Source organism: Bemisia tabaci, chromosome 4, assembly GCF_918797505.1.
Source record: "Bemisia tabaci chromosome 4, PGI_BMITA_v3".
Classification (NCBI taxonomy): Eukaryota; Metazoa; Arthropoda; class Insecta; order Hemiptera; family Aleyrodidae; genus Bemisia; species Bemisia tabaci.
The window spans coordinates 59,239,974-59,265,543 of NC_092796.1; the positions used below are offsets into that span (position 1 = coordinate 59,239,974).

The 25,570-nt window shown below is 36.9% G+C and overlaps 2 protein-coding genes across 3 annotated transcripts in view; one reads left to right on the forward strand and one right to left on the reverse strand.

Moving 5' to 3' along the window:
- LOC109042579 (salivary antigen-5) lies at positions 1-16,797 on the forward strand. 2 transcript variants are annotated; one of them, XM_072300174.1, is made up of 8 exons: positions 1-297; positions 9,720-9,811; positions 10,852-10,967; positions 13,040-13,127; positions 13,722-13,879; positions 14,091-14,188; positions 14,969-15,063; positions 15,596-16,797. In XM_072300174.1, the coding sequence occupies exons 1-8, from the start codon at positions 281-283 to the stop codon at positions 15,628-15,630; spliced, it is 699 nt and encodes a 232-aa protein (XP_072156275.1). In that variant the 5' UTR covers positions 1-280; the 3' UTR covers positions 15,631-16,797. The 2 variants fall into 2 exon arrangements, with proteins under 2 accessions (XP_072156275.1, XP_018914952.2); XM_019059407.2 differs by lacking the exon at positions 1-297 and adding an exon at positions 5,415-5,698.
- The window catches only part of LOC109042578 (uncharacterized), a 14,332-nt gene continuing 4,452 nt past the window's right edge, over positions 15,691-25,570 (reverse strand). Inside the window, exons 4-11 of the mRNA XM_019059403.2 lie at positions 24,917-25,016; positions 24,554-24,667; positions 23,802-23,951; positions 23,205-23,374; positions 22,452-22,642; positions 20,771-20,954; positions 18,851-19,143; positions 15,691-17,923 (exon numbers count right to left, since the gene is read on the reverse strand). Of these exons, the coding sequence (XP_018914948.2) occupies positions 17,650-17,923; positions 18,851-19,143; positions 20,771-20,954; positions 22,452-22,642; positions 23,205-23,374; positions 23,802-23,951; positions 24,554-24,667; positions 24,917-25,016 (1,476 nt within the window). The 3' untranslated portion in view covers positions 15,691-17,649. The remainder of the gene's footprint in view (positions 17,924-18,850; positions 19,144-20,770; positions 20,955-22,451; positions 22,643-23,204; positions 23,375-23,801; positions 23,952-24,553; positions 24,668-24,916; positions 25,017-25,570) is intronic.

Sequence of the window (25,570 nt, forward strand, 5' to 3'; positions counted from 1 at the left end):
CCCGGCAAACGAGAGTGAACCCCGAGTATTACATCATGACCTGTGTGACAAAAGTCGGACAAACTATGTCAAGAGCGGGTATCCTTGAACTTGCCGGTTAACGATGGTATCTTCTGCCAGCGAGCGACGTGACGTGCCGCCTGCTCCTGGAGGAGAGGAACCACACTTAGAGTGCCATTCACTTGTTCGTGACATCTGGTGTCATCGCGTCTGAGTCGGTTCCCGCTCCTGAACCAAAGTGCAGTGCTCTTCTCTCTCCCCGTCGCCGCTAGATCATCACATGCATTCACAACGCAGGTAACTCTCACTCACCATGTTATTCGACACATCTTACCGCGTGAGCCGGTTTCGTTGTAGTTAGTCGCACCACTGCGGGACGATTATTGAAATTGATAGACAAAGCTATAGACAAAGAAGACTGAATGGATATGAAGGAATCCCATTGGTGGAGGAGGGTGGTTGCAATGGACAAAGAAGAACGGACTAACTATCGGCAACTCACGAGGGACCCTAAAGTTAGGTAGTCCATCATTTTCTCCCTTAGTCTACAAGAACTCCTCATTTCAACCAATAGGATCGCTCCATACTCTCTATGTCTCCTTTGTCTAAGTATCGCTTTGCCTATAAATTTCAATAATCTGCCCGCTGATCAACAGAATATACCGTGTAAACATTGTATGTTGAAACTGAACCAGAAGACTGCGGATTTCCGCTATGGATCAATGAATCATTACAGGGTTTAAAATTTTCACTTTTTTTTTACTCAATATTTGATTTTTTCTGCCCCTCCCCCTGTTTGTTTACTTATCTTTTTTTATGGTGAAATGGTGACAGACAAGCAGAGAAAACTTCGTTATTATAGCTCTTAAAATTTTCAAAGAGATTGCAGGTTCCACACTCCCACGTGCTTTTCTAGCCGTAGCCACGTAATATTACCATGGTAGTAACATTATACTTAAACACTACAAAAAAAGGAACTGGATCTTGAGATCGACTATGAGCATTGTAAGAACAACGATTCTCTTTTCTCCGGAAATGTACTTAAAATGAAGGGGGGAGAGCCAGTGGATTTCAATGACATTTCGTAATTTTGTAAAGTTTAAGTTGACAGTTTGCTTATACTTACTTAATCATTGAAAAGATTCTCTTTTGTCGAGAATTTGTAATCTGAAGGAACTTCCCTAAAATTGTTAATGAGAAAAATACACGCGTTTACCTCATAAATGGAAGAAAAAGGTTTTAAATGAGACTTTGAAACTTTGCTATAAAATTAAGCCTCTTTATCTCTCACCTTTTCAGTCAATTGCACAAAATACGCACGGAAGATTCTTCACCTGAAGAGAAAAATTGATGAACATTTTAAGAGATGAAGTCGAATATCTTCCCATCTAAGTTATGAAACAAGTCAGGAAGTCTGCGAAACTGCAGACCTCGGTGCCTAAGTGGTTCACCAGTTTCACGATCGATTCGTGTGTATTATATCGACGGTGAAACTACCAAACCACGTATCTCGTTTGCGGTGTTTAAAAATCTACGCTCACATTTTATTTTTTTGAAGTAGACCAAATCAATATCATTCCTTGAAATTTTCACGGAATTTTCTCCGCATAAAGAGGAAAAATCACAGAAATTTTCAAGACTGGATGTTAAGTAGTTTTTCATTTAAAAAATAAAGTATGACAGGAAGTCTGCGACGTCGCAAACCGAGATAAGTGGTTTGGTAGTTTCACCGTCGATCTGTGCTTCCAGAACAATTGGAAATTTCAAAAAACGCGGGTATTGTAGTGTCGATATTTGACTATTTGTGGCTACTGCGCGCATTTAAGTCACCTGTGCACTCACAATGATATTCAGACTGAGTTTATCCATGACATTGAATTACTCTGTTGGTTACTTCTTGGTCTTATTATTCACATTTTGATGCTTTGAACTTCAACACTGCTTTGTCTCAGCTATAGACAGCCAAAATCAAATAGATTTCCGGAACATTAAACTTTTTGTCATTGTTGTGAAGCAGTCAAAACTAGGTTTTTCGCTGAAAGAATGATACCCTCAGAGTAATGAAGCTAATTTTCCTGAGGAAGGGAGTTTGCCGGCATGTTTGGTCTGGCAAAGAGATATGACCGATGCACATGTGGTCAACACTGTTCACGGCGCAGCGCGGCAAAAGAACTATAAGTTTTTACTGTCAGGCTTCGGGCAAAACAAGCTGTAATAATGTTTGCCTACGCAGATAAACTACGTTTTTCTTGATAACGGCAAGTTAGGTCGATTACGAATCAGTAGTTTAACTTGGCAGACTAGACATTTCTGTTCCAAAGTCTCAAATTGTTCATGCTCCCTTCATTTTTTTCAAAAGAGGACAAGGTATGAGGTTTTTGGAAGACATTTTTATTAAAAATGTTCTAGCTGTTAAAATCATACGAAACTCTCCAAACTGAAAGTCACTGTGGTTACGTGACATAAAAATAATTTGCGGTAGAAAATTTGTGACGTCATCAACTTCAGAACCACGTGCTTCTCTCGTTTCCCCACCGATTTGTAATTTTTGAACAAAGATTAGTTTCAACATCTCCATGCTCCGTACCTTCGTGAGAAATTTTATTCAGTCTTGACTACTGGCTGGGACACATGTGCGCCTGCTTTTAAAAGGAAAATAATTTTTAATTTTAACTATTCACTTCTCGAGAATCATTGATACCAGCTTTGCTGGATGCCTCTCAAGGGTATTTTAAATATCAGAATGCTCGACTGTTAATTAGGCCAATGGTGATTCATATAGGACATCAGTGTTTCGAACCCTTATCATTACATCCACAGATGCAATTGCTTCCAGGTTCCCTTGTCCCAGGTCATATATTCTTAAAATATTCATTTCGATGGCCAAAGAGCAAAATCACGTATCTTCATTACGGAGTTCCAAAATCACCGTTCCTATTTTATCTTTTCGAAGAGAAAAAAGTCAACTGTATAACTTGAAATTCCGGCAAAATTTTCTGCTATAGCAGAAAATTATCTTTTTCTGTTATAACAGAGAAGAAAAATCGAGGAAGTTTTCAAGAAATTGCATGCATCGACGCCTTTTCCAAAGACAAAATAGAATATGGTGGGAAGCTACGAAATCGCAAAAGGAGATACTTGATTTTGCACTTTGGCCATCGATGACGCGATTACAAGGAGAATTCCCTTCAGGAATAAGGCAAAATTAAAAGCAAGAAGTCAGGAAGAAACTCGCAATTTTATTTCCGCACTTTTGATTTTGAGGTTTGATTATACTTGAACCCAAGGAGCCATATGAAAATATTTTAAAATTAAACAGTTTACCAAAAATTATTTGAATTTTAACAGCAGTCCCTGGTAAAAATTGGCGATAGGAGCCACGTTTCAAAATACCATAGGAGTTCTTAAAGTCGACTAAAGACGGCTATTGAAAATCATATAGCTGGCTGTAGAAAGCGGAGCAAATTATATAGCCGGGCTATACGTAGCTATAAAAAAGTATATAGTCGGGCTATAGTTCCTATCGCCGGGCTTTACACTTTATCGCCATTGGCTATAAAAGGCTGTAAGAAATTGTGTAGAAATTCGTGTGCTTTGGAAATCATTAAGTTTCATACGGAACTACCTTAATCTTTACAAAACACACATTATATTTTCCTTTAAAAAAAGTTTTTTTCATCAATTAAAATAAGAATAATCCACACAGAGTGTGCAACCATTTCAAAATCATGAGTTGAAAAACGCTGACTCCGCGAAATTAAATATTAGAGCCTAACACAAAACGGAGCGGCGACGCACTGGCGCCTACAAACCTAACAGGGATACTTCACGCATTGCGCAATGCGTGAAGTATCCCTGACAGGTTTGTAGGCGCCAATGCGCGTTTCGCGCTCTCTGCCCGCCCACCCGCCGCGCCGCAGTGTGCCACGGTGTTACAATGTGCCAGTGTTACAGCCGGCTTTAGGTCTATAGTATTTTGGAACACACATGCTACTGCCAATTTTTACCAGGGACCTTTAGCGTTATTCCATACTCCTCAGCCTGGCGTTTAAAAAATGAATAAATAAATAAGCCATTTAATGAAAAAAGAAGGCAAAAAAAAAAAAAAAAAAAATTAAAAATGTCCACGAGGTTGCTGAGAAAAAGTCTGTTACACATTAAAAATTGAAGAGCACTAACTTATCAATCTCTACAAAAATATGAAATATCAAAGTATCAAAAAGAGCATTAAGAGATGTTATTGGGTAGTTTCCACGCTGTAAAAATCACGGAAGAGAAGAACTTTGCAAAGTTGTAAATGCTGTTATGAGTTTCTTCGATTTAAGCCTTCGATATGCCATCGACCTTGCGTACGACGTGACGTGTGAGAAATAGACCTCTATCACTAATTAATTTATCAGACACAGGACAGTCTATAATCGAAGAAACACAGTGATGTTAAATATATACCTGGGTGCTAGTGATCTACTGTCATAGAACCAGCACCACACAAAGCCAAGAATTATCTCACCTTGCGTTTCTGCCAATTAAATTTTTAACACGTAAATTTATTGCCACGACTTATAAGGCCAACTTTATACAGTATTCGCGTTTTAGTTCAATGCTCGATGTGAAAATCGGAAGTTGAGGGCCCTCGAAGAAGAGGATTATGTTGGCAGCGTTTAGCAAAAGGGAACCAAGAGATAAACTTGAGGACTTCTACCAGCGCGTATACCGATTAAAGTCAGCCAAAAATATTTGGGCGTATCTAAATAAAAAGCAACTATCTGTATTATCACCAGGGCCCTGAGATCCATAAGAATACATGCATTACATGACTCGTGTCGCAATGGAGATAGTTCTCTCTGATATAAATACGTCCGTTTAGTATGCGATTTAACTTAAAGTTTGTATACTTTACATTGAGACTTGAAGAGGACTTCGGGGAAGACACTTCAAACTCGTTATTCTCCGTTTTGGGTCTATGCCACTTGTTCCTATGAAAAAAACTAGACAAAATTCAGTGATATTAAAGACTAAGTCATGCTTGTAATCTAATTTAATTTTGGATTTTTCCTTAAAAAAGACCCACAGGAACATGCTCATCCGAGCAATTTGTTCCGGCGCAACCGCCATTGCACGGGTTATCTTGGCTCTTAATGAGCTAAATTTTGAGGATTTTTGGAATCACATGCACGAGTCAATGAGTCATGACGCACCAATATTCCTATAGATGCTACGCTCACTTACGTACGTTACCATTTCACGCATCAGATTTCGCGGAAACTGAGGCAAATGTTCGTGAATTTCGTCCGATGTCGCACGACATCATTGTTGTGCCTCCATGAACGTGGTGAATCGGCATGACTCGCCGTACGAAATCGGCATTAACCACGGGTCAGGGTACCTTCCTACCTCATCGCGCTTCGTCGTGCATAATTGAACTTGTCTCACCACCGAATAAACCGCGCCACATGGATACGAGCACGCGTTCTGAATAATCTCTCATCTTCACGAGAGAAGTCTAATATTTCTTGATTAGTAGGTAATTTAGGATCTAAAGGTTTTCCCTTTGAAAATCGGACACAGAACATCGCGACCTTCGTCTTTTTAAGTGACATGATTCTATAACACACGAAAAGTAACGCAACGGGAAGAGCGACCTCATATGGTTGTTGAGTACAAGTTGCGTCTACATGATGGAAGGACCAGTCAACAGGTAAATCACCACAGATTTTGAAATTGATAAATTCACTCTTGGTCGTGTAATGACTGTTCATGGCCTCGATGTTCTCTGCCAAATGGATAGTAAAACTGGACAGCATTTTGCAATTTGGAACTATAATTTCTGGCTCATCTGAAAAAACACTTATATGCATAGGGAAACGAATGGTACATACGTTGTTTTTAAACCGGGCCAGAATTTATGGTTCGAATTTGCAAAATGCAGTCCAACTAGAAGAAGCGAGCCTCGATTTGCGACGTATTATTATCTGTATTTTGATGTCAAACATGTTTTATTTCATCATAGCAAGTCGGGTATTCGACGTTGAGAGCGAAAATAGGAGCACGGAAAAATTTCGCGGCTGAATGTTCCCAGTCTAAGATTTAGAAAAAAAATTGAAAATAAATATATTTATTTTCATAAGAGAAGATATTTATTTTCATTTACTATTTTTGAGAAAAAAACACGGTTACTTTACGGTACACACGGGATTCCACGGTAGTAGAACCGTGGACTTTGGTAAACGTAACAATGCTCATAGTAGCATCATTGTGCTCATAGTAATATACCTGACAGTGGACGAGGTAACATAACCGTGCTTATCATTACGATGATCAAAACTCAGGGTTCTATACTGCCATGCTAGGGGAAAACGCCGTATGAACATTCGAGAGTTGCCAAATTTCCCTTCATGAAACATGTATTTTTGACGCGATTCAAGCATACTTTTCCTTGAAAACAGATATTTTAGATTAACTTGGGTAAGAAATTGTCTGAAAATTTTGGGGAGGAAATATTTACAATTTTCCCAGTAAAGTCGGGTTTTCTCGAGAGAAATTCGGCAACGTCTGAAGGCTCATACGGCGTTCTTCCTTAGCACCGCGGTAGCATACTACCATGGAATCTCGTGTGACTTCACTATATCGTGGAAACCATAGAAAAAACGTGTTTTTTTCTCCATGACATAGCTCGCTAAAAAAAGGCTGAAAACTCGAAAAAAGTAAAAAGGCACTACGACTTATTATCGACTTCCCTCACTCTCCCTTCTCCTCACCCTCTTGCTTTAGTCCGCTCATTGATGGGTTGCAGATACAACAGAAGTAGAGAACATCTTCCATGCATCTTTTGACATTTTGTTACACACATTGCTGGTGTAAAGACACAACCATAACTTAATCGGAGGGTAGGTAAGCTCTAAAAGTAAAATATTGACTATGTGATTATTGACCTGCCGTTGTCACAATGTGATTTATTGTGCATGAGTGGAAACTTCCTCAATCGAGCACCATTACCGCAATGCTCTAATTAATTTGTGAGTTTACAGTTAGTCGAGGACAGTGGTCAGTCCGGTAAAGTCTGGACATTGTAATAGGAACGACGGCTCCTGGTTTTAAGTCATTAGAGCTTCAATTGGACCGCGTTAAACAGAAAGGAACCAAGCCACATCAGCTATTGCCAAATTTAATTGGGCGATTTAATTTTTTACATGAAAACGGTTGTGCGGATTTTCGTGCAAATTTCAGTAAATTTTTTGCATAGTAGGAGGCAAATTCCTTCAAATGTCAAAGGAACCCGCACAAACGTTCTCTCGTAAAACATCAAATTACCCATTTAAAGGCTATAGCTGATGTGGCTCGGTTCCTTTCTGTTAAACTCGGTTCAATTGCTCTCTGTTGCGAGTGAATGTGGGAAACATTTATTAAGTGATGCAATGGTAAACCCGTAAATCGCAAGCGGTTTACATTTGAAACATTTGCATTTGAATCGACCTTCGCCTTGCAAGCTCATCGAACGGTGCCCAAGAGCGCAAATTCCTAAATGAAGAAAAACGGAACCAAAGACATTTTAATTTTCGTCAACACCTCAACTAGGATATGCAAGGAGCTTTGGGCCGGTCTCGAGGATTACTCTTTGAAAGTTGCGCACCTAAACGCAAAAAGGATTTACCAAAAAAGGGAAATATCCAAACAAAGAACGAATCTTTGAAGTAGGTTGAAGGAAAATCTACGAATCTTGCTCAAATGCCTAATTTTTTTTTGTAATTTTGAGGACCGGCAACGTTGTAACACATTTAAACATTCAAACCATTTTTGGAATAATGACTATGTTACCGTAAAAATCATTAATGATTGACTTCATCGGCACAATAGCCGACGCTGGACAAGTTGAGAGGTAAGAGAAAGAAGCAAAGCGATCTCAGTTGATATTGCATGCGCGCGACGAACAAAAAACGAAATTCATTTAAACTCCGGGATGCAACTATTCGAGCTTAACTGATGTCCGTGTTGCATACACACGAAAAAGAAGGCGTTTCGACTTTCATGGCAACCGCGCCGAGCCGATTCAACCGCGGAGCGGCAACGTGCAGAGCCCATGATGAAAGATCGCCTTCAATTCTTCAATTGTACAACGAATATATCTTTCAGACACGAATAGTTGTGAGCTACAAAGCATGGGACACAGTTGGAACTTAGTGTTAGGGGCAATCGATCGATCGTTCGCGAACTGCATGTAGGCCGGTGGAAGAATTGCGTAGGCTACGACCTTGAATAGTGGATTATATAAAATTCATTTCGTTTTGATTAAAATACACTTCATTTTTGCATACTCCAGCCGAATTTGTGTAATCGCGCTGCCCTGCGTATTTTCAAAAATCATCGCGGGCTCTGGGAAATGGCCGGCGTGGTTGAAGTATACCCAGACTGGTAAATATATCAGCAAAACTGCAGAGTTTTGCAGGCTCTTGCCGCGGTTGTTTTTCGCGCAAAGTTCGAAGCTTTGGAAATTTTCTTTCGGAAGATGAGGTCCTTTTTTACCGATGTGGTCATAATTATAAGGCAACGAAGCTTCCTTGCGTATCTACAACGACGAAAAGAGCTTGGTCTCTTTTCCGCTGACTCAGATTTTAACACAGAGTAGAATAGTTGGATGGAGCGAGAAGGGAAAACGCGTGAGATATCCATTTTCATTTCCAATTAGGTAATATTGCGTATCCACGAAATGAAGGAGAATCTCTTTTCGGCTGATTCAGAGACTTCGACGCAAGGGTACAAAAGTTGGACAGGGGGTACTGCGTGACACAACTATTTCAACTTTCATGTAGGTAATATTGCGTATCCACGAAATGAAGGAGAACCTCTTTTCGGCTGACTCGGAGACTTTGACGCAGGAGTAGAAAAGTTGGATGGGGGGAAATGCGTGATACAATTATTTTAACTTTCATGTAGGTAAAATTGCGTACCCACAAAATGAAGGAGAATCACTTTTCGGCTGACTCAGAGACTTTAACACACGGAAAGAGAAATCGGATGAGGCGAAACGCGTGATACATACAACTATTTCGACTTGTGTTCTATCCTATTCCAACTATTAGGTTCATAAAACCCAACTTTCTGTTCATGTAGCCGAACTTAAGAACTGATTAAAGAAGATCTGTTGCACGAACCGAACTTGCGGTTACACCTATAAATAAAGTTGGTTTTATTCTAAAGAGTGAACGCTCAACGCGCTGCTTTTCATGAATAAAACTTATGACAACTGACAAGGATGTTGATATTTTGCGTCGATATAGTGCGTCCGCACTAATTTTTACACAGCTAGAGCGTAAATTTTTAATTTTTGAGAAAATTAAAGCTTTTGTATTGAATACTTTTTTAAAAAATTACTGTGAAAGCGTTAAATGTTGAAATGATTTCACTGCGAAAGCATAAAAATTCTAAAGAATTGATGCAACTAAGTTTAATTTCTGAAAAATTACTGCGATCGCACTATTTATCGCAATGTCATAGTGAGTAGGCTGAATCCCTTGTCACTCAAAAGTTCGAAACTGCGCACGCCGCAGGACTTTCTGCATCCCTGATTATCACTCATCGGATTTGCAGTTTTCTGACATTTGCGCTTATGGAACTGTATCAACTTATCAAATATGTTGGATGAATTATAAAGGTATCAAATAATCTTTTCACGACGTGTAATCCTGTCATTTATGATGCTGATTTTTGTTGAATTCTTCCAGATCTCTTAATCCTGTTCATTTGCTTGTCTATCTCGTTAACATTTTTGAGATCTCACGTGCAGCCTGCCCAACTTTAGATAAGGAGCTCCTGAGTGAGTACACGAAACTGGTAAAATTCATGAACATAAAATTTCTTATATAACTTGTAAGTTTAATACCTATCTTGAAAGCCTCACTCTCCAACTCAGAATATTAACAGAGACGATTAGTGATTCAGGAAAGTTTTCTGAGAGGAATTATAAAATATATTCTGCAAAAGGCCTTAAAATAAGCAGACGAAGAAAGTCCAGTGTCATAGTTCGGAATGTCTCATTTCTCATCGCATCTTTGCGAGATGGAAGTCTGTTTGCTCCCATACAAAAGATCCCTTCAAAGTCCAGCCTTCCTCCAAAAAATTGGAGATTTTTCTGCACAATTTGTGATTGATTGACATTTCGTCACCTTCCAAGCAAAGTATCACAAGCGCCATGCGACGTTTAAAATTTCCGCAGCCATTTTATTTCTTTACTGAGAAATTGTTGGTTGAATCTGTTTGGAATTTTCACTAAATTTTATCGGCAGCACAAAGAAAATTCAGTGAAATTTTCGGACAGCTTCGTTGAACAATTCCTTTGTAAAAAAATAAAATGGCGGCGGAAATTTTTAAACGTCGCATGGCGCTTGAGATACTTTGCCTGGAAGCTGACGATTTCTGGAACGTCCGGGTTTTTAAGGGGTTTCCGATCATCTTTCATGGCTTAAGCCAAAAAACTATAGATTTTGTTCGAGTTCCACACGGATTTTAGATGACCTCCTACCTCCTGCTAATGGACGTCTAGCTTAAAATTGCTGCCCGCTGGAAATTAGGAAATCGTTACTCTTTCAAAGCCATCTCCGATCGTGCCCACCTAAGGAGCCGTCCCTAAATCACGTAACGCACTTTTCCGGCATTTTTGGCCCCCCTCCTCCCGTGTGGCGCATTTGTGACGTAGGTTCCTATGGTTTAACATATGAAAATAAAATGACGTAACGTTCTGCGGACCTCTCTCCCCCTTAGAGTGTTAGGTACGTAATTTAGGGACGGTTCTTGATTGACAGATCATTCTTTTAAAAATTCATTAAGTGTAATCCCCTTCTCTTCTTACTCAAATAGGGTCTGGATTGACATGCCCAGAGAAGGAGCAAATTTTGGAACTGCACAATCGGTTGCGGCAGATCATCGCTGTGGGTCAAATAGGTCAACCACCGGCGAGAAATATGATTGAAATGGTGAGTAAGTAATTTTCGGAATATTATTGTTTGCATAACATATTTAAAAGGGCAATCACGTTGGCGAGACTTACTGACCCATTTGTCGGTACACCAGGGGGGGGGGGGGGGTTGCCAAAATGTATGTCATCAAGGTTATAGGACATGTCGACAACAATTTTTTGTCCACGCACCCGTTTTTCTAGCAGTTTACGTCCACGCGTTTTTTCGGCAGGGGAGTTTTGGTCCACTTACCAATTGAGACCCAAAGTTAATAAGTCCACATGTAAATACATGTAAGTCTTAGTATCTGTATTCAATAACGTTTAGAATCACTTTGAACTTCATTAGAGGAAAAAGTGACTTGAATCAAGCAGAAATAAGCTCGAATCTACCGCCAAGAGAATTTCCACATGAATCAATAAAGAAAATAATGCTTGTTTAAAGAAGAAAAGATGCTTACGTAAAAAGAAAAGTCACTTACATCAAACAGAAACCCGCTTTCATTCAGCTACTTTCTTCTTGATTTAAAATAAAATCTTCTTGACTGCATACTCAAGAATGTTTCTGCTTAGATTGAGTTACTTTTTTTCTAATGACATTTAAAAATTATGCTAAACGTCGTTAAATAATTACTCAGTTTTCGGACTACCGCTCTCTTTTTGTGCCGGAGTATCTTGATTTATTTTGCGAGGGAAACTCCGTACTCTTAAAAGATCCCTGTCATCCTTAATTTTTTGGAGCGCCTTTAATTTCGTATGATACTGTGCAACACCTCTGTTGTGAGGTAGTTGCTTAGGGCGCCGTGGCACGCTGCGGTTCGGCGCGGCGCAGCAGGAGGGCGGTCAACGCGCACCGTGAATTGGCGCCTACAAACCTAAGTGGATACTTCAAGCATTGCGCAATGCGTGAAGTATCCACTTAGGTTTGTAGGCAACTTTGCTCTGTGTTCGGCTCTAATATTTAAACTCGCGGAGTCAGCATTTTTCAACTCGTGATTTTGAAATGTTTGCACACTTTGCGTGCATTATTCTCATTTAGCTCGATGGAAAAAAATATTTAAAAGAAAATATAATGTTTGTTTTGTAAATATTCAGGTAGTTCCGTGTCAAATGACTTACAAAGCACTTTGATTTTTTCTTTTATATTTTGTGCTTTTACTGTGCTGCAGCGTGGTGCACTCATGACCAAACGCTTAAAATTGGACGCATTTGACTCTAAAAGGACGATGTAAAAATACCAATGATTGCAAGCTTCTTGGTTTTTTTTCCTCTTTAACAGGGATACTTCACGCATTGCACAATGCGTGAAGTATCCTCTAACTTTGCGTTAGGCTCTAATATTTAATCTGGCGGAGTCAGCGTTATTTAACTCACGATTTTGAAATGTTTGCACATCCTGTATGGATTATTCTCATTTTAGTTGATGAAAAAAAATATGTATTAAAGGAAAACATAATGTGTAAATATTAAGGTGGTTCCGTATCAAACTTAATGATTTCCAAAGCACACGAATTTCTACACAATTTCTTATAGCCTTTTATAATCGATGGCGAAAAAGCAACAGCCAGGCGATAAAGTGTAAAGCCCGGCGATAGGAACTATAGCCCGGCTGCATATTTTTTATCATAGCCCGGCCGTGTGATTTTCTCCGCATTCTACAGCCAGCTATATGATTTTCTGTAGCCTTCTTTAGCCGGCTATAAGAATTCCTATGGTATTTTGAAACGCAGCTCTTATCGCCGATTTTTACCAGGGTTATCTTCGTTTGCACGTTGTAGACTTCCTGTCATAGGGACTTTGTTTTTTCTTTACAAAACTATTCTCTATGAATTTTTGAAAACGAGTTTGATTTTCCTTTCCTGTCAACAAATTATTCTGCAAAAAATTCATGTTATAACGTCAGCTTGTTTCTTTTGGAAAAAGATAAATGGGAGCGGAAATATTAAAACATCGCTACAGAAGTATCTGGTTTTGCACTTTGGCCATTGATATGGTATTTATTGGCTCCTCCATACCTAATTAAGGCCAGAACACTAGGTCTCTTTCCTAATGAGTTCTTTTTAATTCATTTTCATTTTCTCATTTTTGCAGACTTGGGACGATGAACTTGCTTCGAAGGCGCAAGCACTGGCCGACACTTGTAGATACGGGCACGATGGTGCAAGTCAAAGGGCTGTGGGTGCGTTTCTGTGATATTGCAACAATCTTTTGACGACTAATTCTGTAAAATTTGTGTGATATCCGTAATTAGATTCCTCATTACATCTACTCACACTTTGAACACAGTTAAATTACAGGAAAATAAACTAAAAACCGTTTAATCATTGAATCAATCACAATTGGCTAATGGTCATTTACAACCACCTAAAAGTCATAGCAAAAAAGTAATGACAATCGATGCAGTTAATTTAAGGTTGAAATATTAATCAAGTATCAAAAAGTTGTTTACTGTTTCAAACATTTGAAATTTACAACATAAGTACTACATTCTTCTGGAATTGAACCTATTTTTAGTTAAGATTTTGTAAGCACAAAATAATTTAAATGTTTACTGAACAACATAAGAAACAATTAAGATTCGTCCCTTGAGTTTTATGGACTCATCAAAAACTTTTAGGTGAATTCGAGGTCAAATTAAGATCATACAGCACAATTACAGACTTTAATTCTTTTTAATGAATGAATAATGAATGTAATAATTTCTCATGAGAAACAGGGATATTTGCAACCTCAATTCGCAAACGACCGTAAGTAGTGCGTACTATGATTGCAGGTCGATTTCGTGTTGGACAGAATATAGGGATGACCTGGATCACATTAGAACAACGAGCAGAACCGAATTTTGCCTCGAGAATTTACGCATGGTTTGAGGAAGTTAAGAAGTACAAATTCGGAAATCCCTTCTCCCCGGTGACTGGTCACTACACTCAGGTCAGTACTTTATTGTCTACTAAAATATAGAAAAGAAGTAATATATAGTAAAGAAATACATAAGATATAGTTTTAAAAAAGAGTCGAGTGTTAAAGTTAATTAGAAAAAGTTTAATGTATCCTTAAATTAAAACCGTGTCAAGAAGTAAAGAAGAATAATTTTTACCACCCTGCTAACACTTCATGTTGATTTCTCTGTATCTCTTTTCAGATGGTTTGGCAGGATACATCACATATCGGCTGTGGATACTCGTATTATTTAGAGGGACAGCGCTATACAAAGGTGTACGTGTGCAATTATGGCCCAACGTAAGTTTTAAAACTAAATTTTTTACCTATAATAGTAATTCTTGAGGTTCAAGAAGAAATTCAATGCAAAAAGTGCGAACTTAAGAGACACAGGACGGTGTCCAAGTAGCACAGATTGCAATAAATTGAAATCACACGGTGAAATTATTGAGCCTGCATCGCATATGTTGCCTATCTAGGGAAACTTCTTATTAAGATTCCTCTCAATGAAATTGCCTATTGCAATTGCTCGTGGCATAGCAAATTGCCTTTCTTTCTGATGAACGGAACTAATCTTGTTGGTTGTTTAAAACTGACATTTATTGAGTTTCGATGGTGAAACTTGTAAACCATGTGTCTCAATTTGCAACATTGCAGACTTTATCTCGTTACATTTTATCTTTTGAATGGAAAACTATTCAATGATTCTTTTAAACTTCCGTTATTTTCCTTATCTCTGTTCGGAGAAAATTCTGTAAAACTTCAAGGGATGATGATGATACGTTCTCTTTCAAAATAAAATGGGTGTGGAGATTGTAAAACAACACAAAATATGTGGTTTGGGAGTTTTACCGTCGATTTGATTTTTTGCTAGGTATGCTGCCTAGGTTACCTTTTTTTCGTAACCCATTATTTCATTTAATGGGGTGGGATGTTGTTCAGAACACATCAGGTATGCAGTAAAAAATTACTAATGAGAATCAAGTTACTGTTCCCTGGAGATCTCTAGGTCTGCCAGGTAAAATGAAATTGCAAGTGTCATTTGGTTTGGTTGTAACAAGTGTAATTCTGAAATTTCAGAGGAAATATAATTGGGTATGATCCATATGAAAGTGGACAATTTGCATGCGATGCAAAAGGCTTGGCGTTTTCGAGAAAATATTATGGCTTGTGCGGTGAGTTTTTTTTCTAAAAACTGTAGTTTTCTGTTTAAATCCCCTTTACGATTGAAATAATCATTTGAATTGAGATAAATAGCATAATTTAAGAGAAAACAAAACAAAAATAGAGAGGAAAAAATGACTAAAAAATGTATAAACAAATGTATAAAGAAGAAAGAAAGAAATAGGAAAAAAAATAAAGAAAAATTGAATGAAAAAAACTGGCGCGCAGAAGTGTTTTTATAACCAGTGACCAGTGTGATGAGAGGTGAGTAAAAAACCATTACCTAAATACTAGGGAGGAAAATGTAGGATTTTCTGTTTTCTGCTTCATTTTTTTAAAATAGTAGTAGAAGTAGAATGAGTTTATTTTTAAAGGTACTTCAACATAAGAGGCCATCTCCATCTTTGGAATTTTTTTTTTTTTTTTTAACAGTGAAAAAAGAGTAAAAAACCCATAATCCCTTAACCTTTCGAGTCAGTTGTTGATGATAAAAAGGCAGCTTCATTAGATCTGACTGCATTGATTCTAATTTTTCTTTTTCAGAGAGGATTGATTCAACTCCTTGGATATGCAGTTGATCGAATTCATGTAAAGAGACAGTCAACAGGGCAAGAGAAGAAAGAACTTCACAGAATATAATTATGAAAATGCTCAAAATGTATTAAATGCATACATGCTATAAAAACATTGATGCAAGGTGGCAGAGAAGCATTTCCAGAGTGGTGAAAAAAACCGATTAGGTTGACAAAAAAGTAATAATTGGTTGGTAAACCAATAAACTAGGAAAATTCTTGCTTACAGTAGATAGACATGTTTCTGCAAAGCATGCTACATGTAAGATGAGATCAACTTGGAGCAAAGGCGATCGTAACTGGGAAACACGGGTGTGGTAGGTTTAATCAGAAAAGAGATATCGATGGTGAAACTGCAGAAATGCGTATCTCGGTTTGAGGCGTTGCAGACTTACTGTCATACTTAATTTTCTACATCGAAAACGAATAAAAGTCAATTCTTGAAAACTACAGTGATTTTTCTTATCTATTTGAAGAATATTCTGTGAAAATTTCAAGCGATTACTTCGGTTTGATGTCCTTTTAAAAATAAAATAGGAGCAGATATTTTGAAACATCGCAACCGAGATACGCATTTTAGCAGTTTTACTGACGATATGTAATAACATTCATTTTACCCAAATTTCATATTCAAATAATGTCTGGAACTTTGTCGAGAGATGCAATCCGTAAAAATCAATTTACAGCGTCTGTTAGGCTATTCAAATAAAAAAAAGGTGAATTGAGGAAAGAGTGTATTACACTGAGAAGTTAAAAAAAAAAAAAAAAAAAAAAAAAAAAAAAAAAAAAAGCTAATATTTCACCATTTTCTTGTAGCAATTACTAGTTTCTTTGTAAATCATGAAAAATGGAATACATGTATATTGCTGCAGCAAATTCATGATATGTGCATCCAAAGTTACCATTTGCCAAAAATGACCAACCAAAGAATTGTTGGATTTTTGAGATGACATTTGCACTAACTGGAACAGGCACAGAGGCTATTTCCTGTCTGAGGTCTCAATGCGAATATTAACATCAAAATCCGTCCATATGATCTACTGAAAATCCATCCATTACCGACTTGGATTTTGGCCCGAGAAGTTAAAATTTTGCCTCGTCAGAGATTAGCATAAAGTCTTGTGACTTTTTCAATTTCCTGAGCTATCAAAAATATACCTGTCAAAAACCAGATTTTTCGGGTCATACATTTAACTTGAATAAAATAATGTAAGTGAGATAGAATCCAAACCTTAATTGGTCATGTTGGTCATGGCACTGAAATTATTTTAGTGTGAATGAATTGATGTTCACTGATATACATCAAAAAAGAAAAAGATTATAGAATGTTCAATATCTCTCAGTTTAGTTTAAGTCCAATGCGAGTATCCCTAAATTCATTGCTTTATTAACGGCTGAACTGAGTCTCCCCTGATTTTTACTGAGAAATTTTTCATGTCACTCACTAATACATGTATGCTCAGCTTTCCTTTCAAAATAAACACAACAGGGAAAATATTAGATGTCAGAGAAACTTAGTCAATGCATTGGTGCTTCCCCAACTTGCTCAGATGTGCAGAAAAAGACATGGTTAAAGGGGAAAAGTTCAAGCAAAATCAAATAAATGTAAAAAAATGAATATAATTGAAACTCTTGTAAACGTTTAAAGTTTTAAAGCCTGGGTGACAAGTCAATTGACAAAAAATAAATAGAAAATTCTTGGAATATGATAAATGTATTAAATTAGGAAGAGTTCATAAGTTACGTAACGCACTTTTCCAGCATTTTTAGCCCCTCTCCCCCTTTAAAACACCTATGTGACAGAGGGTTTTATCTTTTAACAGGGCATAACACTCTCTATGACCTCCTTTCCCCCTCAATGCGATACGTAATTTATAAACGGACCCTTATCTCATCTTCTAGATTTCTTAATGAAGCATTATAAATACCTCAAAAGCTAAGTGTAGATCTACATTCCCAATGAAGATGACATTTTGATGACTAGACGTTATTGAATGGCCATGAAAATATAAAGGCTTTAAGGTCTCACAATGCAGCTAAACTCATCATCAGTTCATCCTTTATTGCAGGTAGTAAGTTTTGCTGATCACTACTTTCGTTGGTGATGGATTCAAGAAGCGAATCGACGGTGATGTTCTTAGGATGAGCTCGTCGAACATGTTCCCTCAGGTGCTTACTGCGCTTGTAACTTGATGAACACAAATCGCACCTGAAACTTCGTTCTGACATATGTGATTGAATGTGATCATCAAGATAACATTTTCGAACGAACTTCTTCTTACAGTAGCTGCATTCAAAACTGGAATTTAGAAAAGAAATTGATTTTAGCTTCAGTAGACTTAATCTCTATTTTTGGTCTGGACAATGAAAGAGTACTGTGTTCAATACTTGCTCATGTACACAAGTTTAAGCAAATCTTACAAAATTAATGACTTGCGCCAGAGGAGCTTCCCATGACGATTAAATTTGTAGAGGAGAAAGAGAGAATAATCATCAAGAGTTCAATTTAAAGATTAATTAGCTGTAAGCAGCCTGATGTCCTCACCTTCTGCAGCCTGATTGTTGAAATTTTTTGTTTCTCGGGATGACAAAGATGACATAAGTTTAAAGGCGGAGCGTGATTGGTCGGCTATGCCTCATCGCTGCTTTGTTGTGCCTTTGTCAGGTGGAATGGACAACATACTGTCGGAAACTTAAGAGGTGCCGTTAGCTTGTGGTGAGTTCCACCCGACATAGGCACGATAAAGCAGCGATAAGACATAGCCGACCAATCACGCTCCGCCTTTTAACCTATGTCATCTATGTCGTCCCGACAAACTAAAAATTTCAACAATCAGGCTGCTGATAACTGCCCTACTCCAGTTATAGGATGCTCATTCACTTGAGAGGAGAGTCACTTTCCGAAGAGGTGAGAAAGAGGCTCAATCATGAACATTATTCCACCAATTTAATGCAATCAGAAATTGGAACAGGTAGAAAAGAGTGACAATCATAACACTACCATTATAAAAGTATAGCCTTTTCATACCACCGGAAGCTCAACTAAATTAGCTTTTGAGATGATCATCAGTAGGTACATTCAGAATTTGAAAAATTGCTCAAAATGTCACTCCTCAATCAAAATTGATCGATGTTGGTAATTATTCCTTAAAGTAATTTTTGTATTATGAAAAAGAGGATACATAATAGAGGTAACAGAAACATGAGGAAGTTTTAAAATAGTTACCCGAGTTGTCCTTTGTGTTTTTTTAAATGATAATTAAGAGCTGCTCTGCTTTTAAAGACCTGCTTGCATTGAATACAATTGAAAGCAACGGTGTCTTCACTATTCTGACAATGGAGCGATTGGTGAGTTTTCAGACTAGATTTAGTTGCAAAACTGTGACCGCACACATTGCAAGCATGTGACTTTGGAAAACCCAACTGATCTGCGAAGAAATGCTTAGAAGCCATATGTAATTTCAGACAGTCCAGCCTGTAGAAAGCTTTGGTGCAGAGGTCACAGCGATGCGGAGGATCCTACAAAAACAAGAGAAACAACTTTTATTGATGGAAGAGAGGAGGAAATTATCAATTAAACATTGCTGGATCCAAAAAAAGGATGAGGAGTGCTGTCACTCTTTTTGTTCAACAAAAACAAGGAAAAACGAAAACGGAGCTGTGAGAGAAAAATTTAAATTTAACGTTGAAAAAGAGAATTCACTCCTTTTGTTTGAAGTGGCTGAATCCTTCCAAGCAGTTAAGTCAAGAAAAACTATTTCTAAAATACATTAATATCTGAAAAACTGTCTAGAACGAGAAATTTTTAAAATTCTGATGTTTTGATACGTGCATGTTGCTACGATTTTAGATTTAACAGCTACGAAAAAAAAAAAAAAAACTTATTGAAACTCTGCGAACACTGCGAAGGCAAGTCCGTCTAGTTTGTGCATGAACTAACCATGACAATATATTTTATTTGCAGCCTGACTAAACAATACCATACTTTTTACTTGCATCTAAAAAATTTATCACAAAACTATCAAAATTCATGCAAATTTAACTACAGTTGAATTTCAATGATTTCCAAGCAAGTCCTCATGGTACATCATCACTAAATAATGAGTGTTAGCATTAAACACTTTGGAGGTGACCTATGAACAGAGCTCAATTGTATTATATGCATTTCCAATCTATATTTTTGTTGACAGAACTAATGAATAGATTACTTTTTAATCGGAGAAGCTTTTTATGAAGACTGACTCATATCAATAAATTTTCTCCGATGCATATGAGATAGGGCTTTGCGAATATTCGCAATTCCGACTACTCGCGCCGCGAATATTCGCTTTATCTGTCTTGCGCACTATTCGCAAATTGCGAACAATTGCGCTGTTGCGAATGGTGAATTTTTGAACTGACATTTTCAAATATTCGCGCCGAATTTTCAAATATTAGCGCCATCAAAAATAACAAATTTCCAAGTGGCAATCGTGAAACGTTGCGAGAACCGTTGAGGCTTCTGCTTCCACCCGAGACATCGCGAACGGCAGATCTTCTTTGATCTTTACCGACTTTGCCGAGTTTACGAACAGCGAGCGCGATTGCGATTAGGGGGATAAGCAAAGAGCCCAAATTAAGGATTGAAAGACACAGAAATGTCTGAGGTAGAAAAAAAAAGTTCATAAATACATTTTCATTTACACTAAAAAAAATAAAATACAAAAATGTGTCTGGTGATCCTTCGATACTAGCTTGACTGCCTGCGCAATTAACTTCAAATCCCGGGAATGCATACGTACCTGCAGGGACAGTCAAGCCAGCATCCAGGGATCTTCAAACACATTCTTAACAGCCTAGGCTACTATTGTTGTTTTCTGTGCAGGTGTATGAGCAAATGGAAAATTCTTACAAAAATTAATCACATTTTTTTTGTCGACTTTTGTAAAATTCACGAATTTTCAGACTTAAAAGTCATTTCTAATTATTCGTTTTACTATTCGTAGCTGTGAATAATTGACTTAAATTATTTGCTTTTCGCTTCGTTATTCGCGAATAGTTGCCGAAATTATTTGCTATTCGCTTCGTTCGGAAAATTCACTATTTGCACAGCCCTAATATGAGAATAATTGAAAATACGTGCACATGTATTTAAAACATTTATTACCTGAGTATGTGTCTTCATGTGGAGAGCAAGTTTGTTGGCATAGGCATAGCGTTTATCACAGATAGTGCAGTGGAATGGACGAAGCTGTTCCTCGGTCAACCCTGACATGTGCTTTTGCTTTACATGATCCTGTAGACTTCTTTTTTGGGAGAATTGTTTATCACAATCCTTACACTGATACATCCTGGAACAAATCGATCCTTGAGATTTGCACTTCCTACTTTGACCGCCTAGTTATAGTCATGGTTCATGGGTACATGCTGAGGCTGTGCGTGCCCACACCTGATATTCATTGCCCAAGAATCAAGACTCCACAGCATACAGACGTGAAGAGTTTTTGTAAGAGAGAGGTGCGTACACAATTGAGCTGTTGTTCTTAACAGCGTTATCCACGTGTGCATTTTCAGTCTAAGATGCAGTTCTGTAGGTGTGGGTGATAGTTCTTACCTCAGTTATTAAACCCTCCCTTTATTAGTATATTGGTCATAATTTATTAAAGCTATTTATTTATTAAACTTTGTATATACCAAGCACTGCTTTTGCAGGATAAGGATACTGGTTTAGTTTACAGTTATCCGCGACTTAATCTACATACTAAATAATAAAACTGCAAATCGATTATTTTGGAATGCATAAACCGAATGGTAGGGCTGAAATTGTTTGCATGATTCACTAAAAAAAAACTGAATACGACCCTTTAAATAAGTATATCATGATACAAATCGACAGTGCAGGTCGGCAATCACATAACTCGGAAAACGTGATTTTTCAGGAGAGGGAAAAACTCTACATTCCTCATCTTTGAAGGTAGAGGGGAAATAATTCTTAAAGACAGCGAGGATAAGATGCTTTATAAGACTCTACCATCATTTTGAATGATATTCTCGTCTGTCAGGAGAAATGGCCGAAAAACCGAGTTATGTGTTTGTGGAACTAAGGTCCAACACTAAATTCTGAGATACATGTATGGCGAATTACTGTTTCAAATCTATTCTTTGCCAATGTTGACTAAATAAAGACTCAATATAGAGTTTTAGATGATTCGACGGACGCCATTTTATGTGTCAGAGCAACAAGCAAAATATTGCATCAATCGGTTCCATAATTTCAGCTACTTGTCATTTGTTTCGAATTTTGATATTGCACTTCTTTTGTCATGAGACTGAAGAACTCATGTACCACATTTGACAAAGAAATTCAACTTATTAGAGACGTGGTTTCTTTAGTGGAAAAATATGGCATTTGAGTGCAGTTTTGATATCAATATCGAATGCGATATGTTTCCTCTAAAAAAAACCACCCCTTCCTTGTGTTGAATTTCTTTGTCAAATTTGGTTCATCAGTTCTTTAGTCTCATGACAACAGAAGTGCGATCTCAAAATTCAAAACAAATGGCAAGTAGCTGAAATTGTGGAACTAACCGATGGAAAACCGCCAAAAATCGAGTTATGTGATTGCTGACTTACACCGTCGAAATTCTGAAAGAACACCTGCGATATTAATCCAAGTTTTAATGGATTTTTGCTGAGTGCCCAACCAACATTGCTAGTTCAAACCAACTTAACTGGATCAATCAAGGAGAGAAAAAAATAAGAATAAAGTCCAACCGCCCAAGCTGTTGGCCATAGCTCTCAATCAAGGAGAGAAAAAAATTATAAAAAAGAAAAACTTCAAAACTTACATTTTATTGGCATTATGAAGGCGGTCTTGATGTCTCAACAACATGGTACGGTTTACAAAAGATTTGTTGCAGTTGGGAGAGTCACAGGTAAACAATGCTTTGCCATGTTTGTAGCGCTGATGTCGTAATAGTGCTGTTTCATTGGAGCATACTGTATTGCAATACTCACAAATCCTTGCATCTTCTGTGGTCTGTGAAATTCAAATAGAAAACTTAATAAAACTAGACAGTGAAATTAAATTAAGGTTCATCTGACCCATTCGTGACATAAAATCGTGTGTAATTTCAATTATTCTGTTTCTTGAGATGTTCTTTATGAAAAGTCTTGGAAAAGTATGACGACTGGAGTAAACACACATAAGAAGCATTAGAATTTAAAAATCTTTAAGAAGAAGAGCTTTATCAATTTCTTTTTCTTTTTTTAGTGTATTTTCCGAAGGAAATACACTATTGCGTTCTCCCTTGTTTTTTAGGAAGGTCGGAAAATTCCTTCAAGAACCCTTTTGAAAAAATACAAAAAGAATGCAAATGTACGGAAACCACTTTTTTCCCTTATGGAGACACTGGTGAGATACCTCTTTTTTAACGACAACTGAAGAATCTTTATAAGGAAGTTTCATCCTAAAAATTACTTTGCATTGTCAGACCCCCTATCAATGATACATCCTCAGTAATAGCATCTTCAAAAGAGATACTAGCAATTGATTAATTTTTTCCAGGAAGAGAATAGAGACTACTTGGGTAATAACTTACGAATTTTGCATGAGTTTTCTCATGACTGTGAAGATACTGGCTGGTGGTAAATGACTTATTACACAAGTTGCAATGGAATTGAGGTTCACCATGCGACTTGATATGAAACCGTAATTTGTTCTTGGCAGCAAACCGCTTCCCACATTCATTACAGCCATATTGATAATCTCCTATGACAGAATCAATTTTAAAGAATTTATAACTGCTGAATTACTGACAGATCTCACATTTCACAACCCATTTTTTGAGAATTTAGCGATGTTCAAGCTATAAGTGAAATTTTAGAAAAGCTCTCTGATCGACTGATTTTATTTTTTCTCTTTCTTTTTTGATAATAATAAAAATTAGGTTTACATAATTTGCCAATGGCTGAAACCAATAGGAAACCAAGGCAATACAGATTTTTTAAAGAAAGGAAGAAAGAAGAAGGAAGAAAAAAATACTAGACCAACCCATCTTCTTTCCTTTCAATGTAAGTACTGAGAAGTTACGCACTATTCTAGGACGACACATGAAACTAATTTATTCATAATTCTAAAATTCAAAACTTGATCAAATTTTCTCTGAATTTTCCTTCCTTTAATAATAATTATTTACCTGTGTGTCTGGCGACATGCGTATCTCTTACAACTTTCTGAGAAAATCTTTTGAGACAAAACTGGCATTCATAAGGCTTTACTCCGTCATGTAAAGACCGAATATGCAATGCGAGAGACATCTTTTTCGAAAACTTTTTGCCACATAAATCTGTAATTTTTCAAAATTTGATTAAAAACGAGAGAATCAAAATAAAAAATAAATACAGAGAGCTTTAAAAATAATTTGATTAGAGAAGAAAAATTGAAATTCATTAAAATTATCAACGACAAAACTGATAGATGCAGAGATAGAACAAATATTTTAAAGTTGTAAAGTTAGAAAAAAAAAATCATTTTACGTTTTCCGGGTAAAACAAGTTGTATGCTTGGCCAGTGGAAAGCTAGGTTCTCTAAGTTTTTTCAATTTCAAAATTGTGGGCAAAAATTAGCGATCTCTGCTGAATACTAACTCAAAGAGAAGGTAGTGGTGAGGCAATGTTAAACTTTAAAAAATGCCGGACGGGTATTGTGAAATGCTAACTGGTGAGACTGGCGAGAGAAAATGTAGGTTATTTCTAAGAATTCTTCACAGGAAGGAGATTGATTTTTATCATGTGATTGCAATTTTTGTATGGAAGCTGAAAAATGATGTAATTTTTAATAAAGGAATAAAAAGATAGATAACTTTGTAATAGAGATAGAAAAAGTGAAGACACTTCTGAGGTAGCTCCTCTTGAAGAATAAGTACTGAAAAGTTTATCGGAGCATTACCACAGGAGAAAATTGGAGTAGACTGGATCTTATGAACTTTTCCCAGATGAGATCGAATGTTTCCCAAGCGAGGAAAGGGCTCATTACAATAGCTGCAGGTGAAAACTTTCTTTCCTGAAATACAAATAAATTGTGAAGAAAATTCATGAATAGGAAATTTGGAGTATTCACTGGACTAATGTGCCAATTTTATGAGAGATTTTAATTGAGATCATGAGCATTTATTAAGTAATTCCACGATGAAGTGAACTTTTTATGTTGTATAGATCTGCTCAATTCAGTTGCATCCACAGTTTATTACTTCCATTTTTTCAGTTTTCCAGTATTACATTTTTACATGACCTTAGCCACTTGTAGACTTACCATGTACTAGAGTTTGTTTATAATGTTCCCCTTCTTTTATTGGTGTCTTCAATACATTCAATGCTTGGTACGTACAAGAACTTGTTTCCTTTTCAGGTACCTAGAAAACATTGAAAAGAAATATTAATTCTGAATTACAAGGAAAAATATGAGTTTTAAAGGTAGAGAACAGAAAACAGCTTTTCAAAAGCCTCAAAGCGTAACACAATTCAAAATCTGAAAATCTATTGCCTACGATCACTTTGATCGGTGGACATCTTTTACGTATTGATTACTCCCAACTGTATTGCAGATAAGCTGATTACAAAGTAGTGCGCTGAATTGAACACATACCTATTTTGTTCTGCCCAATGATTCAAAAGGAAGATACAGACGTTGAGAAAAGTTTTATGAGTATGAGTTTTAGGACTAGTAAAAGTTTTGTGAGTATTTTCAGAAATTAATTAAAGAGGATATGATGAGTACTGATGACATTTTTACATTATATCTTGACGTTTAATCACATTGGTTGACTTTCATATCAATGGCTAGATGAGAAAAATGTGTGTCTCAAATGGAACATTTAAAAATCTCTTTTAAAAGTCATTTATAGACATCTTGTGCAAAGTCCTAATTTCATCTTAATGTCTTTCATACGAATCATATTTAGGAACA

Excerpts from the sequence above, each read along its gene's own strand:
- LOC109042579 (XM_019059407.2), top strand. The coding sequence starts at position 5,676 with ATGATGGAAGGACCAGTCAACAG. Across the intron at positions 13,128-13,721 it reads TGCAAGTCAAAGGGCTGTGG|GTCGATTTCGTGTTGGACAG; the intron begins GTGCGTTTCTGT and ends CTATGATTGCAG. Across the intron at positions 14,189-14,968 it reads GTGTGCAATTATGGCCCAAC|AGGAAATATAATTGGGTATG; the intron begins GTAAGTTTTAAA and ends CTGAAATTTCAG.